Genomic DNA, 17,324 nt, shown 5'->3' with positions numbered 1-17,324 from the left:
GGCTCTTTCAACAACACATTCAAAACCCGCTACCAGTACCACCTCAAAGGACAAGGACAGCAGCTACCCAGGAACACCACCACTGGGAAGTTTGCCCCCCAAGCCACACACTAACCTGACTTGGAAATATATCGGCCGTTCCTTCACTGTCACTGGGTCAAAATCCTGGAACTCCCGCCCTAACAGCACTGTGGGTGTACACACAGATATTGTTACTATTATATAGGGTTAGCATGTTGACTGTGTTGACTTACGCACTAACCTTGATCTTTAATGCAGAAAGAATCATAGTGACCAGTTGAAGAAGCTGCTTTAATTTTTACACGGACTGTTTGATGGTCCTGTTGGCCAAAGCCTATGTTATTACACATCGTTATCCTGTATGTAAACAGAAACACATTTTATCAGTTATATTCTGTGTTGGGAACCGTTTGTTAATTTACATTCAATTTCTCGCACATGCTGTTTCACTCTTATTTTAACCCGTCTTTAAGGAGGCTCCAAATCTTCATTCTGCACCATTTCAGACCCAGAACTCAAGCATATCAACTGTTCCAGGATTACCACGTGCATTCCTTACTCAGCTATTGTACTTGTGGGGACTCTGCAATTGCCGACACGTTGATATGGGCAAAGACCTTGCTGATGTTTGGGGATTCTGGTGGTGATTGGCCAGTTGGAGATTGACAACATTCCTGGAGAAATAGTGTAAATTGTTTTCTGGGGGGAACCGCTAAAGTCTACGTTGTGGCAAGAAATAAGAACAAACCTGTTCTTATTACCACATCCGAACAGGCACCGAATGTGGCGACTGGGGGCTTTTCACAGCAACTTCATTGCAGTGTTAATGTAAGGAGACTTGTGACAATAAAGATTATTATTAGTGTGAGAATCCGTAAATGAGGATCAGCGTTCCAGTTACTGACACCAACATATTGGTGGACATATTGTGGGAAATTTCATCACATGACCTCTCACATTCAGCCATCCCTGCTCCTTTTTGCCTGCCATTGGTCACCCATGAACAGGTGCTTTGCTATCTGATTGCATGATTCGTTTTTAAAAAAATTTAGAGTACCCAATTATTATTTTTTCCCAATAATAATTTAGCGTGGCCAATCCACCTAACCTGCACATGTTTGGGTTGTGGGGGTGAAACCCACACAGACACGAGGAGAATGTGCAAACTCCACACGGACAGTGACCCAGGGCCGGGATTCGAACTAATGAACACAATTGTTCAAACATGGAAAAATACATTTTCTTTCCTTATTCTTTCATGGGATGTGGTTGCCGTTGCGAAGGCCAGCATTTGGTACCGATCCCCAATTGCCCTTGGGCTGAATGGCTTGTTCGACCACTTCAGAGGGCAGTTAAGAGTCAATCACATTGTTGTGGATCTGGAGTCACACACATGGAGGCCAGACTGGGTAAGGTTGACAGATTTCTTTCCCGAAAAGTACATTAGTGAACCAGATGAACCTTTGCAATAATCAGTGATAGTGTCATGATCACTATTGCTGAGTCTGGCTTTATTCCAGAATCATTAATTGAATTCAAATTCCACCAGCTGTCGTATCCCTGGGTTACTCGTCTTGTGACATTACCACTTATAGCCACTTTACTCCTTCAAACTAATTTGGCATGAAAATTTGGTGGAATTCTGGTTAGAGCAGACACTCTGGTCTACAGGGACCATCCCCATAATGTTGGCATTATCAACGCCATGCTGTTAGCATTTAAGCTAAACAGCCAACTCAATGCCTTTTTGCAACTCCTGTATAATATGTCTCCAGGTTGTTCACAGCACGACCCAAGAGATTATCCTTTGATTCCTGAAGGTTCCTGGGTAGTCTCAGGATTGGCAACTCTCGCTTTCCTGAGGCATAGCATGATTTTCCCACCAGAGTTTATTGCAGCATATCAGTGGAGCTGGGAGAAGTTTCCTGGTCTCCCGCTGCAGTGCAGAATGAAGTCAGGGGAACCCTGGAGAAATTCTATCCATGTCATTGCTGCAATTTATGAGAAAAAGTTTGTGCGGAAACTGAAGAGAGTCAGTTTTGGATCATTTGTAGCTCATGTTTGAAGATAACTATAGGGGTTGATAGGAAAGATAGAGAGAAACTATCCACATTTCCTCTGATAGATGAGTCCAAAACAAGGAGGCATAAACTTAAAATGAAGAGCCAGGCCACGCAGGGGCAAAATTAGGAATCATTTAATCATACAGAGGGTGGTGTAAATCTATAACTCTCTCCCTTAAAAAGCTATTGAGGTGAGGGGTTAATTGGAAGTTTCAAAACTGACATTTTGGGTTTTATTGGGTATGGGGATTATAGTTTGTAGAACCAAGGCAAATGGATGGAATTTGAGACACAGTTTGGCCAAAATCTAATTGAATAGCAGAACAGTGTCATGTATGTGAATTTCCTACATTGCTGTAAAGTGTTTTCTAAAGATGGAGCTGGCTGTAGAAGTGCAAATCATCTTTTGAATTGTTTTTCATGTTTCTGTGCAACGGGGGCAAAACTACTTCTCCATGTCCTCTGTGGCAGGCTCAGAGAAACAGAGAGGGCTGAACCAATTATTTGCCCTCTCAGAGTAGGAATACCAATACTCAAATTTGAACAAAGAACAAAGAAAATTACAGCACAGGAACAGGCCCTTCGGCCCTCCCAGCCTGCGCCGATCCAGATCCTTTATCTAAACCTGTCACCTATTTTCCAAGGATTTACTTCCCTCTGTTCCCCGCCCGTTCATATGTCTGTCTAGATGCATCTTAAATGATGCTATTGTGCCCGCCTCTACCACCTCCGCTGGCAAAGCGTTCCAGGCACCCACCACCCTCTGCGTAAAAAACTTTCCACGCACATCTCCCTTAAACTTTCCCCCTCTCACCTTGAAATCGTGACCCCTTGTAATTGACACCCCCACTCTTGGAAAAAGCTTGTTGCTATCCACCCTGTCCATACCTCTCATAATTTTGTAGACCTCAATCAGGTCCCCCCTCAACTTCTGTCTTTCCAACGAAAACAATCCTAATCTACTCAACCTTTCTTCATAGCTAGCACCCTCCATACCAGGCAACATCCTGGTGAACCTCCTCTGCACCCTCTCTGAAGCATCCACATTCTTCTGGTAATCTGGCGACCAGAACTGCACGCAGTATTCCAAATGTGGCCTAACCAAAGTCCTATACAACTGTAACATGACCTGCCGACTCTTGTACTCAATACCCCGTCCAATGAAGGCAAGCATGCTGTATGCCTTCTTGACCACTCTATCGACCTGCGTTGCCACCTTCAGGGTACAATGGACCTGAACTCCCAGATCTCTCTGTACATCAATTCTCCCCAGGACTCTTCCATTGACCGTATAGTCCGCTCTTGAATTAGATCTTCCAAAATGCATCACCTCGCATTTGCCTGGATTGAACTCCATCTGCCACTTCTCTGCCCAACTCTCCAATCTATCTATATTTTGCTGTATTCTCTGACAGTCCTCCTCGCGATCTGCAACTCCACCAATCTTAGTATCATCTGCAAACTTGCTAATCAGACCACCTATACCTTCGACCAGATCATTTATGTATATCACAAACAACAGTGGTCCGAGCACGGATCCCTGTGGAACACCACTAGTCACCTTTCTCCATTTTGAGACACTCCCTTCCACCACTACTCTCTGTCTCCTGTTGCCCAGCCAGTTCTTTATCCATCTAGCTAGTACACCCTGAACCCCATACAACTTCACTTTTTCCATCAACCTGCCATGGGAAACTTGGTCAAACACAAGTTGATAAAGTTTGAGTAGATAAATGTTTTTCGTTCACTGATTTTTCACAGAACTCACTTTACAGCTAGACTGATAGTCAGAAGTGAAGGGACACGGAGTTAAGTCATTGTGACACTTAGTTCTCCAAATAAGATATTAATTCTGTAATATCTTAACTTTGTTCAACCCAATCAGAATTTTGAACGGCTTTGATGGGGTAAATAAGGAGAAGTTGTTTCCATTGGTAGGAGGAACAGTAGCTAGAGGGCACAGATTTAAGCAAAAGAACCAGAACAGAGATGAGCAGGTTGCCTGAGTCAGATTCCTGAGATGGAAGTCTCTTCCTGCAGTTTGTAAAGGATTCAGTGTGATGTGTTTGAGTGATCAGAGCTTGGATCAGACTGGGCATGCAGTACAAAACTGCTCACATTCTGGCACGTGGGCACCAGCAATGATCCAGAAGGTATTTGAAATGTCAGATGTCTAGGGCGGCATGTGGCACAGTGGTTAGCACTGCTGCCTACAGCGCTGAGGATCCAGGTTCGAATCCCGGCCATGGGTCACAGTCCGTGTGGAGTTTGCCCATTCTCCCCGTGCCTGCATGGGTTTCACCCCCACAACCCAAAGATGTGCAGGTTAGGTGGACTGGTCACGCTAAATTGTCCCTTAATTGGAAAAAAATAATTGGGTACTCTAAAATTATTTTAAAAAAGAAATGTCAGATGTGTGAGTGAAAACTGGATGCGATGCCTTTGAGTGATTGGGAATGAAGAAGAAATTCCTTTACTCAGATATCCTGGGATTACTTGATGTTCAGTGGAACAAGCAAAAGGAAAACGGGACAATGTTTGATTCCTGAACCGTGTATTCAATCTTTGTAAATTAAATTAAGTAACATTTTTGTTGTTAAGCTAAAGATGGACCATTGCACAGAAGCTAACAGGAATGCAGAACTGTTATTGCCAAAACAAGACTTGCCCATTTCAGATGTGCTCACAGTTGGCAAAAAATATTTCAGACTAAATTTATGGTCTCTCATGGAATTTATTCCATTTTAAACTGAACCTGTGACTTGGAAGAGCAGAACTGTTAAACATGATGTCAGTCTGTGTCGTCCGGCTAGGGTAGAAATCTAAAGTGGGTTAATTTCTCACTATTTAAAGAACATTCCTGGGCTGTTTACCTAACCGGTGATGGAGTGACACAATACAGTAAGAGATTGAATTGACTGCAGCATGCAATGTTGATGATTCATTGTAACAGACACACTCGGGGTGATAAAAATGTCAATGATGTTTAATGCTGTTCTCAGAGAACATCTTCAGATAGTTCTAATTACTGATTACGACATTGACACTTTTCTGATATTCACTGTGTATTGTAAAGAGTGAATCATGCTGCACCAGTCAATGTGCTGAATACTAAATAATACAGGTCTCTCCATTGCTAAACTCAACTTTCTCTCGTCAACCAGTTTTGTCCACAGACATCTGAGGCAATATGAATAGTGAAACTGTTTCCCCTCCATTCATGAGATTCATTTCCACCACAGAAAAATGTTAACAGCACATAAGCATCTCGACTGGCACTCTCACTGCTGCGATGGGGAAACAAGAGTGCTTTTGGAGTTGGGTGAAAACAAGGGGTTTGAGGGACAGGTTTTAAGGGGGGAGCAGTAATTAAACTTAATTTCAGGCTTATTTCAAGATAACTTAGTTTTTCAATCCAGTACCTAAAAGCTGCTATTTTTGCTCTCACTGTGAATGGGAGATTGGAGTCTGTCTCTCTCTGTGAATGGGAGATTGGGGTCTGTCTCTCTGTGAATGGGAGATTGGAGTCTCTCTCACTGTGAATGGGAGATTGGAGTCTGTCTCTCTCTGTGAATGGGAGATTGGAGTCTGTCTCTCTCTGTGAATGGGAGATTGGAGTCTGTCTCTCTCTGTGAATGGGAGATTGGAGTCTGTCTCTCTCTGTGAATGGGAGATTGGAGTCTGTCTCTCTGTGAATGGGAGATTGGAGTCTCTCTCTCACTGTGAATGGGAGATTGGAGTCTGTCTCTCACTGTGAATGGGAGATTGGAGTCTCTCTCTCTGTGAATGGGAGATTGGAGTCTGTCTCTCACTGTGAATGGGAGATTGGAGTCTGTCTCTCTGTGAATGGGGGATTGGAGTCTCTCTCACTGTGAATGGGAGATTGGAGTCTGTCTCTCTGTGAATGGGAGATTGGAGTCTCTCTCACTGTGAATGGGAGATTGGAGTCTGTCTCTCACTGTGAATGGGAGATTGGAGTCTCTCTCACTGTGAATGGGAGATTGGGGTCTGTCTCTCACTGTGAATGGGGGATTGGAGTCTCTCTCTCACTGTGAATGGGAGATTGGAGTCTCTCTCACTGTGAATGGGAGATTGGAGTCTCTCTCTCTCTGTGAATGGGGGATTGGAGTCTCTCTCTCACTGTGAATGGGAGATTGGAGTCTCTCTCACTGTGAATGGGAGATTGGAATCTCTCTCTCTCTGTGAATGGGAGATTGGAGTCTGTCTCCCACTGTGAATGGGAGATTGGAGTCTGTCTCTCACTGTGAATGATAGATTGGAGTCTCTCTCACTGTGAATGGGAGATTGGAGTCTGTCTCTCACTGTGAATGGGAGATTGGAGTCTCTCTCACTGTGAATGGGAGATTGGAGTCTCTCTCTCTCTGTGAATGGGAGATTGGAGTCTCTCTCTCTGTGAATGGGAGATTGGAGTCTGTCTCTCACTGTGAATGGGAGATTGGAGTCTGTCTCCCACTGTGAATGGGAGATTGGAGTCTGTCTCTTACTGTGAATGGGAGATTGGAGTCTCTCTCACTGTGAATGGGAGATTGGAGTCTCTCTCACTGTGAATGGGAGATTGGAGTCTCTCTCTGTGAATGGGAGATTGGAGTCTCTCTCTCTGTGAATGGGAGATTGGAGTCTCTCTCTCTGTGAATGGGAGATTGGAGTCTCTCTCACTGTGAATGGGAGATTGGAGTCTGTCTCTCACTGTGAATGGGAGATTGGAGTCTCTCTCACTGTGAATGGGAGATTGGAGTCTCTCTCACTGTGAATGGGAGATTGGAGTCTCTCTCTGTGAATGGGAGATTGGAGTCTGTCTCTCACTGTGAATGGGAGATTGGAGTCTGTCTCTCACTGTGAATGGGAGATTGGAGTCTCTCTCACTGTGAATGGGAGATTGGAGTCTGTCTCTCACTGTGAATGGGAGATTGGAGTCTCTCTCTCACTGTGAATGGGAGATTGGAGTCTCTCTCACTGTGAATGGGAGATTGGAGTCTGTCTCTCACTGTGAATGGGAGATTGGAGTCTCTCTCTCTGTGAATGGGAGATTGGAGTCTCTCTCACTGTGAATGGGAGATTGGAGTCTGCCTCTCTCTGTGAATGGGAGATTGGAGTCTGTCTCTCACTGTGAATGGGAGATTGGAGTCTCTCTCACTGTGAATGGGAGATTGGAGTCTCTCTCTGTGAATGGGAGATTGGAGTCTCTCTCTGTGAATGGGAGATTGGAGTCTCTCTCACTGTGAATGGGAGATTGGAGTCTGTCTCTCACTGTGAATGGGAGATTGGGGTCTGTCTCTCACTGTGAATGGGAGATTGGAGTCTCTCTCACTGTGAATGGGAGATTGGGGTCTGTCTCTCACTGTGAATGGGGGATTTGAGTCTCTCTCTCTCTGTGAATGGGAGATTGGAGTATCTCTCACTGTGAATGGGAGATTGGAGTCTCTCTCTCTCTGTGAATGGGAGATTGGAGTCTCTCTCACTGTGAATGGGAGATTGGAGTCTGTCTCTCACTGTGAATGGGAGATTGGAGTCTGTCTCTCTCTGTGAATGGGAGATTGGAGTCTCTCTCACTGTGAATGGGAGATTGGGGTCTGTCTCTCACTGTGAATGGGAGATTGGGGTCTGTCTCTCACTGTGAATGGGAGATTGGAGTCTCTCTCACTGTGAATGGGAGATTGGAGTCTGTCTCTCACTGTGAATGGGAGATTGGAGTCTCTCTCTCACTGTGAATGGGAGATTGGAGTCTCTCTCACTGTGAATGGGAGATTGGAGTCTGTCTCTCACTGTGAATGGGAGATTGGAGTCTCTCTCTCTGTGAATGGGAGATTGGAGTCTCTCTCACTGTGAATGGGAGATTGGAGTCTGTCTCTCTCTGTGAATGGGAGATTGGAGTCTGTCTCTCACTGTGAATGGGAGATTGGAGTCTCTCTCACTGTGAATGGGAGATTGGAGTCTCTCTCACTGTGAATGGGAGATTGGAGTCTGTCTCTCACTGTGAATGGGAGATTGGAGTCTGTCTCTCACTGTGAATGGGAGATTGGAGTCTCTCTCACTGTGAATGGGAGATTGGAGTCTCTCTCTGTGAATGGGAGATTGGAGTCTGTCTCTCACTGTGAATGGGAGATTGGAGTCTGTCTCTCACTGTGAATGGGAGATTGGAGTCTCTCTCACTGTGAATGGGAGATTGGAGTCTCTCTCTCACTGTGAATGGGAGATTGGAGTCTCTCTCACTGTGAATGGGAGATTGGAGTCTGTCTCTCACTGTGAATGGGAGATTGGAGTCTCTCTCTGTGAATGGGAGATTGGAGTCTGTCTCTCTGTGAATGGGGGATTGGAGTCTGTCTCTCACTGTGAATGGGAGATTGGAGTCATTCTCTCACTGTGAATGGGAGATTGGAGTCTCTCTCTGTGAATGGGAGATTGGAGTCTCTCTCTGTGAATGGGAGATTGGAGTCTCTCTCTGTGAATGGGAGATTGGAGTCTGTCTCTCACTGTGAATGGGAGATTGGAGTCTGTCGCACTGTGAATGGGAGATTGGAGTCTCTCTCTGTGAATGGGAGATTGGAGTCTCTCTCACTGTGAATGGGAGATTGGAGTCTGTCTCTCACTGTGAATGGGAGATTGGGGTCTGTCTCTCACTGTGAATGGGAGATTGGAGTCTCTCTCACTGTGAATGGGAGATTGGGGTCTGTCTCTCACTGTGAATGGGGGATTGGAGTCTCTCTCTCTCTGTGAATGGGAGATTGGAGTCTCTCTCACTGTGAATGGGAGATTGGAGTCTCTCTCTCTCTGTGAATGGGAGATTGGACTCTCTCTCACTGTGAATGGGAGATTGGAGTCTGTCTCTCACTGTGAATGGGAGATTGGAGTCTGTCTCTCTCTGTGAATGGGAGATTGGAGTCTCTCTCACTGTGAATGGGAGATTGGGGTCTGTCTCTCACTGTGAATGGGAGATTGGAGTCTCTCTCTCACTGTGAATGGGAGATTGGAGTCTCTCTCACTGTGAATGGGAGATTGGAGTCTGTCTCTCACTGTGAATGGGAGATTGGAGTCTGTCTCTCACTGTGAATGGGAGATTGGAGTCTGTCTCACTGTGAATGGGAGATTGGGGTCTGTCTCTCACTGTGAATGGGAGATTGGGGTCTGTCTCTCACTGTGAATGGGGGATTGGAGTCTGTCTCTCTCTGTGAATGGGAGATTGGAGTCTGTCTCTCTCACTGTGAATGGGAGATTGGAGTCTCTCTCACTGTGAATGGGAGATTGGAGTCTCTCTCTCTGTGAATGGGAGATTGGAGTCTCTCTCACTGTGAATGGGAGATTGGAGTCTCTCTCTCTCTGTGAATGGGAGATTGGAGTCTCTCTCACTGTGAATGGGAGATTGGAGTCTGTCTCTCTGTGAATGGGAGATTGGAGTCTGTCTCACTGTGAATGGGAGATTGGAGTCTCTCTCTCTGTGAATGGGAGATTGGAGTCTCTGTGAATGGGAGATTGGAGTCTCTCTCTCTGTGAATGGGGGATTGGAGTCTCTCTCTCACTGTGAATGGGAGATTGGAGTCTCTCTCACTGTGAATGGGAGATTGGAGTCTGTATCTCACTGTGAATGGGAGATTGGAGTCTGTCTCACTGTGAATGGGAGATTGGAGCCCGTGTATAATCCATGTTGCGTGCACGGATTGCTGGGTCCAACAATCAGCAGGATGCGTCTGCAGTCTCGCTGCACTTCAGTACTTTTGAAGGGTATCATCAGTGACGGATACTGATCTGTGTCATCTCACTGAGATTTCACACACTCTGATGTTAGATTGTTTTGAGCAAATTAATAATGGCAAAATGTAACATCCAGGAATTAGTAACTGCAATCTGGAGCAAGTGAAAAGTGCGTGTGAGTGAAAACGTGTAAAGACTGGAGGCTGCACAGGAGTTATTTGACGGTGATATATAGTCACAAAAGGAAGCCATTCGACCCGTCTAATCCATGGTGACTCTCAGTTGTGCGTTCCAATCAGTTCCACTCGTCCTCTCTTTCCCCAAAGTGCTGGAAGCTTATCCCCTCAAGATTCAAATTCCCTTTTGAAATCATTCAATGTCTCCACTTGCAGTCCTCGCTGGCAGAGGTCGTTAGCATTTGCTGTGTAGAAAGTTTTTCCTCAGTCCCCCCTCCGCCCTGTGCCTCTCGCCCAACCTTAATCTGCATCCCCCAGTCCCGGTGATATCATCAAATGGAAACTGTTTTTCTAAATCTGTCATAATGTTGTAAACCTCTATCAAATCTCCACTCAGATTCCTTAAACAAGCCCTACTTCTCGAACCTAATCTTCTAACAAAATCTCTGGTGGCTAGGACCATTCTGGTAAATAGGCAGGTTGTGTTGAAAATGTGAAGATACAATTGCTGAATCTACCACAAGGTGAGAGTGAGAGAGACTCAAAGATCAGAATGTGAGCATCAGAAACTGACAGACAAATTGAAAACTCCGGGGATACAAGTGTTGAATAGAAGGCGATGTGGGAAAACCCAGGAATAAAGGTCAGACCTTGAGGAAAGTTGAAAGATGCCTTTGAATTGGTGTGTAGACAAGGTTATTAAACAGTTTAATATGGATAGATATTGACTTGGAGAAGGTTTTGATATTGGGCCGAGGTCCCAGGCACTGGGAGAGGGAATCAATCCACTTATTTAGCCCTGTGGAAAACCAAATCTTTCCAGGAGGTAATGGGTTTTTTTCCGATTGCGGTTTCACTCAATTCTATTGGGAGTGGCAGTGGGGGTTTGGGATGGCAGTGGGGGTTTGAGAGTGGCAGTGGGGGTTTGGGAGTGGCAGTGGGGGTTTGGGGGTGGCAGTGGGGGTTTGGGGGTGGCAGTGGGGGTTTGGGGGTGGCAGTGGGGGTTTGAGAGTGGCAGTGGGGGTTTGGGGTGGCAGTAGGGGTTTGGGAGTGGCAGTGGGGGTTTGGGAGTGGCAGTGGGGGTTTGGTAGTGGCAGTGGGGGTTTGGGAGTGGCAGTGCGGGTTTGGGAGTGGCAGTGGGGGTTTGGGAGTGGCAGTGGGGGTTTGGGGTGGCAGTGGGGGTTTGGGAGTGGCAGTGGGGGTTTGGGGTGGCAGTAGGGGTTTGGGAGTGGCAGAGCGGGTTTGGGAGTGGCAGTGGGGGTTTGGGGGTGGCAGTGGGGGTTTGGGGGTGGCAGTGGGGGTTTGGGGGTGGCAGTAGGGGTTTGGGAGTGGCAGTGGGGGTTTGGGAGTGGCAGTGGGGGTTTGGGAGTGGCAGTGGGGGTTGGGAGTGGCAGTGGGGGTTTGGGAGTGGCAGTGGGGGTTTGGGAGTGGCAGTGGGGGTTTGGGGGTGGCAGTGGGGTTTGGGGTGGCAGTAGGGGTTTGGGAGTGGCAGTGGGGGTTTGGGGGTGGCAGTGGGGGTTTGGGCTGGCAGTAGGGGTTTGGGAGTGGCAGTGGGGGTTTGGGAGTGGCAGTGGGGGTTTGGGAGTGGCAGTGGGGGTTTGGGAGTGGCAGTGGGGGTTTGGGGGTGGCAGTGGGGGTTTGGGGGTGGCAGTGGGGGTTTGGGGGTGGCAGTGGGGGTTTGGGGTGGCAGTTGGGGTTTGGGAGTGGCAGTGGGGGTTTGGGAGTGGCAGTAGGGGTTTGGGAGTGGCAGTAGGGGTTTGGGAGTGGCAGTGGGGGTTTGGGGGCGGCAGTGGGGGTTTGGGGTGGCAGTAGGGGTTTGGGAGTGGCAGTGGGGGTTTGGGAGTGGCAGTGGGGGTTTGGGAGTGGCAGTGGGGGTTTGGGAGTGGCAGTGGGGGTTTGGGAGTGGCAGTGGGGGTTTGGGAGTGGCAGTGGGGGTTTGGGAGTGGCAGTGGGGGTTTGGGAGTGGCAGTGGGGGTATGGGACTGGCAGTGGGGGTTTGGGAGTGGCAGTGGGGGTTTGGGAGTGGCAGTGGGGGTTTGGGAGTGGCAGTGGGGGTTTGGGAGTGGCAGTGGGGGTTTGGGATGGCAGTGGGGGTTTGGGAGTGGCAGTGGGGGTTTGGGGGTGGCAGTGGGGGTTTGGGGGTGGCAGTGGGGGCTTGGGAGTGGCAGTGGGGGTTTGGGAGTGGCAGTGGGGGTTTGGGAGTGGCAGTGGGGGTTTGGGGGTGGCAGTGGGGGTTTGGGGGTGGCAGTGGGGGTTTGGGGTGGCAGTGGGGGTTTGGGGTGGCAGTAGGGGTTTGGGAGTGGCAGTGGGGGTTTGGGAGTGGCAGTGGGGGTTTGGGAGTGGCAGTGGGGGTTTGGGGGTGGCAGTGGGGGTTTGGGGTGGCAGTGGGGGTTTGGGGTGGCAGTGGGGGTTTGGGGTGGCAGTAGGGGTTTGAGAAGCAGGGGGTAAGAAACATTTAAGAGTTCCCAGTTCCTGAGTCTGTTCCGGATCTTTGACAATCTGACCAGATCCGGGATGGGCTCCACATTCACCTCCTATCTGGGCCCTTGAGGTCTGGGTGTCTGCTGGGCAATACCGGTCAACCCGGGGGGGGGGGGGGGCTTACCCTATCCGGCTGCCTGTGATCCAGCCAGTGGTGCACTCCGTGAACGCGCACTCCTCCACCGCTCGCCTTAGCTCTTCCGCCGTGGCCAGGCGCGCTCCCTGCTCTCTGCACAGTGCCGCAGGCAGGTCCCTTTGCGCGGTCCCATTCTCTGTCCGCAGCACGAACATCTTCCCTGGGACAAGACAATGCAATAAGACACAGTCCCTGGACAAGACATTGCAATAAGACACAGCCCCTGGACAAGACATTGCAATAAGACACAGCCCCTGGACAAGACATTGCAATAAGACACAGCCCCTGTACAAGACATTGTAATAAGACACAGCCCCTGGACAAGCCATTGCAATAAGACACAGCCCCTGGACAAGACATTGCAATAAGACACAGCCCCTGGACAAGACATTGCAATAAGACACAGCCCCTGTACAAGACACTGCAATAAGACACAGCCCCTGGACAAGACAGTGCAATAAGACACAGCCCCTGGACAAGACAGTGCAATAAGACACAGCCCCAGGACAAGACAGTGCAATAAGACACAGTCCCTGTACAAGACTGTGCAATAAGACACAGCCCCTGGACAAGACAATGCAATAAGACACAGACCCTGGACAAGTCAGTGCAATAAGACACAGCCCCTGTACAAGACAGTGCAATAAGACACAGCCCCATGTACAAGACAGTGCAATAAGTACCAGCCCCTGTACAAGACAGTGCAAGAAGACACAGCCCCTGTACAAGACAATGCAATAAGACACAGCCCCTGGACAAGACAGTGCAATAAGACACAGCCCCTGGACAAGACAGTGCAATAAGACACAGCCCCAGGACAAGACAGTGCAATAAGACACAGTCCCTGTACAAGACTGTGCAATAAGACACAGCCCCTGGACAAGACAATGCAATAAGACACAGACCCTGGACAAGTCAGTGCAATAAGACACAGCCCCTGTACAAGACAGTGCAATAAGACACAGCCCCATGTACAAGACAGTGCAATAAGTACCAGCCCCTGTACAAGACAGTGCAAGAAGACACAGCCCCTGTACAAGACAATGCAATAAGACACAGCCCCTGGACAAGACAGTGCAATAAGACACAGCCCCTGGACAAGACAGTCCCTGGACAAGACAGTGCAATAAGACACAGCCCCTGGACAGTTGGGAACATAGGCTGGCAGGGAAGGACACAAGTGAAATGTGGAACTTGTTCAAGGAACAGGTGCTACGTGTCCTTGGTATGTATGTCCCTGTCAGGCAGGGAAGAGATGGTCGAGTGAGGGAACCATGGTTGACAAGAGAGGTTGAATGTCTTGTTAAGAGGAAAAAGGTGACTTATGTAAGGCTGAGGAAACAAGGTTCAGACAGGGCATTGGAGGGATACAAGATAGCCAGGAGGGAACTGAAGAAAGGGATTAGGAGAGCTAAGAGAGGGCATGAACAATCTTTGGCGGGTAGGATCAAGGAAAACCCCAAGGCCTTTTACACATATGTGAGAAATATGAGAATGACTAGAGCGAGGGTAGGTCCGATCAAGGACAGTAGCGGGAGATTGTGTATGGAGTCTGAAGAGATAGGAGAGGTCTTGAATGAGTATTTTTCTTCTGTATTTACAAATGAGAGGGGCGATATTGTTGGAGAGGACAGTGTGAAACAGATTGGTAAGCTCGAGGAAATACTTGTCAGGAAGGAAGATGTGTTGGGCATTTTGAAAAACTTGAGGATAGACAAGTCCCCCGGGCCTGACGGGATATATCCAAGGATTCTATGGGAAGCAAGAGATGAAATTGCAGAGCCGCTGGCAATGATCTTTTCGTCCTCACTGTCAACAGGGGTGGTACCAGGGGATTGGAGAGTGGCGAATGTCGTGCCCCTGTTCAAAAAAGGCACTAGGGATAACCCTGGGAATTACAGGCCAGTTAGTCTTACTTCGGTGGTAGGCAAAGTAATGGAAAGGGTACTGAAGGATAGGATTTCTGAGCATCTGGAAAGACACTGCTTGATTAGGGATAGTCAGCACGGATTTGTGAGGGGTAGGTCTTGCCTTACAAATCTTATTGAATTCTTTGAGGAGGTGACCAAGCATGTGGATGAAGGTAAAGCAGTGGATGTAGTGTACATGGATTTTAGTAAGGCATTTGATAAAGTTCCCCATGGTAGGCTTATGCAGAAAGTAAGGAGGCATGGGATAGTGGGAAATTTGGCCAGTTGGATAATGAACTGGCTAACCGATAGAAGTCAGAGAGTGGTGGTGGATGGCAAATATTCAGCCTGGATCCCAGTTACCAGTGGCGTACCGCAGGGATCAGTTCTGGGTCCTCTGCTGTTTGTGATTTTCATTAATGACTTGGATGAGGGAGTTGAAGGGTGGGTCAGTAAATTTGCAGACGATACGAAGATTGGTGGAGTTGTGGATAGTAAGGAGGGCTGTTGTCGGCTGCAAAGAGACATAGATAGGATGCAGAGCTGGGCTGAGAAGTGGCAGATGGAGTTTACCCTGAAAAGTGTGAGGTTGTCCATTTTGGAAGGACAAATATGAATGCGGAATACAGGGTTAACGGTAGAGTTCTTGGCAATGTGGAGGAGCAGAGAGATCTTGGGGTCTATGTTCATACATCTTTGAAAGTTGCCACTCAAGTGGATAGAGCTGTGAAGAAGGCCTATGGTGTGCTCGCGTTCATTAACAGAGGGATTGAATTTAAGAGCTGTGAGGTGATGATGCAGCTGTACAAAACTTTGGTAAGGCCACATTTGGAGTACTGTGTACAGTTCTGGTCGCCTCATTTTAGGAAGGATGTGGAAGCTCTGGAAAAGGTGCAAAGAAAATTTACCAGAATGTTGCCTGGAATGGAGAGTAGGTCTTACGAGGAAAGGTTGAGGGTGCTAGGCCTTTTCTCATCAGAGCGGAGAAGGATGAGGGGCGACTTGATAGAGGTTTATAAGATGATCAGGGGAATAGATAGACAGTCAGAGACTTTTTCCCCGGGTGGAACACACCATTACAAGGGGACATAAATTTAAGGTGAAAGGTGGAAGATATAGGAGGGATATCAGAGGTAGGTTCTTTACCCAGAGAGTAGTGGGGGCATGGAATGCACTGCCTGTGGAAGTAGTTGAGTCGGAAACATTAGGGACCTCCAAGCAGCTATTGGACAGGTACATGGATGACGGTAAAATGATATAGTGTAGATTTATTTGTTCTTAAGGGCAGCATGGTAGCATTGTGGATAGCGCAATTGCTTCACAGCTCCATGGTCCCAGGTTCGATTCCGGCTTGGGTCATTGTCTGTGCGGAGTCTGCACGTCCTCCCCGTGTCTGCGTGGGTTTTCTCCGGGTGCTCCGGTTTCCTCCCACAGTCCAAAGATGTGCGGGTTAGGTGAATTGGCCAATGATAAATTGCCCTTAATGTCCAAATTGCCCTTGGTGTTGGGTGGAGGTGTTGAGTTTGGGTATGGTGCTCTTTCCAAGAGCCGGTGCAGACTCAAAGGGCCGAATGGCCTCCTTCTGCACTGTAAATTCAATGATAAGCTATGATTAATCTAGGACAAAGGTTCGGCACAACATCGTGGGCCGAAGGGCATGTTCTGTGCTGCATTTTCTATGTTCTATGTTCTATGTTCTATGTAGCCCCTGGACAAGTCAGTGCAATAAGACACAGCCCCTGGACAAGACAATGCAAAAAGACACAGCCCCTGGACAAGACAGTGCAATAAGACACAGCCCCTCGACAAGTCAGTGCAATAAGACACAGCCCCTGGACAAGACACTGCAATAAGACACAGTCCCTGGACAAGACAGTGCAAAAAGACAGTCCCTGGACAAGACAGTGCAATAAGACACAGCCCCTGGACAAGACAATGCAAAAAGACACAGCCCTTGTACAAGACATTGCAATAAGACACAGCCCCTGTACAAGACAGTGCAATAAGACACAGCCCCTGTACAAGACAGTGCAATAAGACACAGCCCCTGGACAAGACAGTGCAATAAGACACAGCCCCTGGACAAGACAGTGCAATAAGACACAGCCCCTGTACAAGACAGTGCAATAAGACACAGCCCCTGGACAAGACAGTGCAATAAGACACAGCCCCTGGACAAGACAGTGCAATAAGACACAGCCCCTGGACAAGACAGTGCAATAAGACACAGCCCCTGGACAAGACAGTGCAATAAGACACAGCCCCTGGACAAGACAGTGCAATAAGACACAGCCCCTGGACAAGACAATGCAAAAAGACACAGCCCTTGTACAAGACATTGCAATAAGACACAGCCCCTGTACAAGACAGTGCAATAAGACACAGCCCCTGGACAAGACAGTGCAATAAGACACAGCCCCTGGACAAGACAGTGCAATAAGACACAGCCCCTGTACAAGACAGTGCAATAAGACACAGCCCCTGGACAAGACAGTGCAATAAGACACAGCCCCTGGACAAGACAGTGCAATAAGACACAGTCCCTGGACAAGACATTGCAATAAGACACAGTCCCTGGACAAGACAGTGCAATAAGACACAGCCCCTGGACAAGACAGTGCAATAAGACACAGTCCCTGGACAAGACAGTGCAATAAGACACAGCCCCTCGACAAGTCAGTGCAATAAGACACAGTCCCTGGACAGGACATTGCAATAAGACACAGCCCCTGGACAAGACAATGCAATAAGACACAGTCCCTGGACAAGACAATGCAATAAGACACAGTCCCTGGACAAGACATTGCAATAAGACACAGTCCCTGGACAA

The 17,324-nt window shown here is 48.1% G+C and overlaps 1 protein-coding gene across 2 annotated transcripts in view; it reads right to left on the bottom strand.

The window, feature by feature from the left end:
* Positions 1 to 17,324, bottom strand: part of LOC140385055 (sushi domain-containing protein 5-like) — a 60,994-nt gene that overhangs the window by 21,381 nt on the left and 22,289 nt on the right. The window contains exons 1-2 of one of the 2 annotated variants that reach the window (XM_072466846.1): positions 12,573 to 12,761; positions 263 to 378 (exon numbers count right to left, since the gene is read on the bottom strand). In XM_072466846.1, coding sequence (XP_072322947.1) covers positions 263 to 378; positions 12,573 to 12,739 — 283 coding nt within the window. In that variant the 5' untranslated portion in view covers positions 12,740 to 12,761. Of the gene's footprint in view, positions 1 to 262; positions 379 to 12,572; positions 12,762 to 17,324 lie in introns of those variants that run through there. The other variant, XM_072466847.1, reaches the window with a different exon arrangement.

The sequence above is a fragment of the Scyliorhinus torazame genome, chromosome 11 (genome assembly GCF_047496885.1).
Source record: "Scyliorhinus torazame isolate Kashiwa2021f chromosome 11, sScyTor2.1, whole genome shotgun sequence".
Taxonomy (NCBI): Eukaryota; Metazoa; Chordata; class Chondrichthyes; order Carcharhiniformes; family Scyliorhinidae; genus Scyliorhinus; species Scyliorhinus torazame.
Note: the sequence above shows the minus strand (reverse complement) of the source record. Positions and strands in the feature narration are given on the sequence as shown.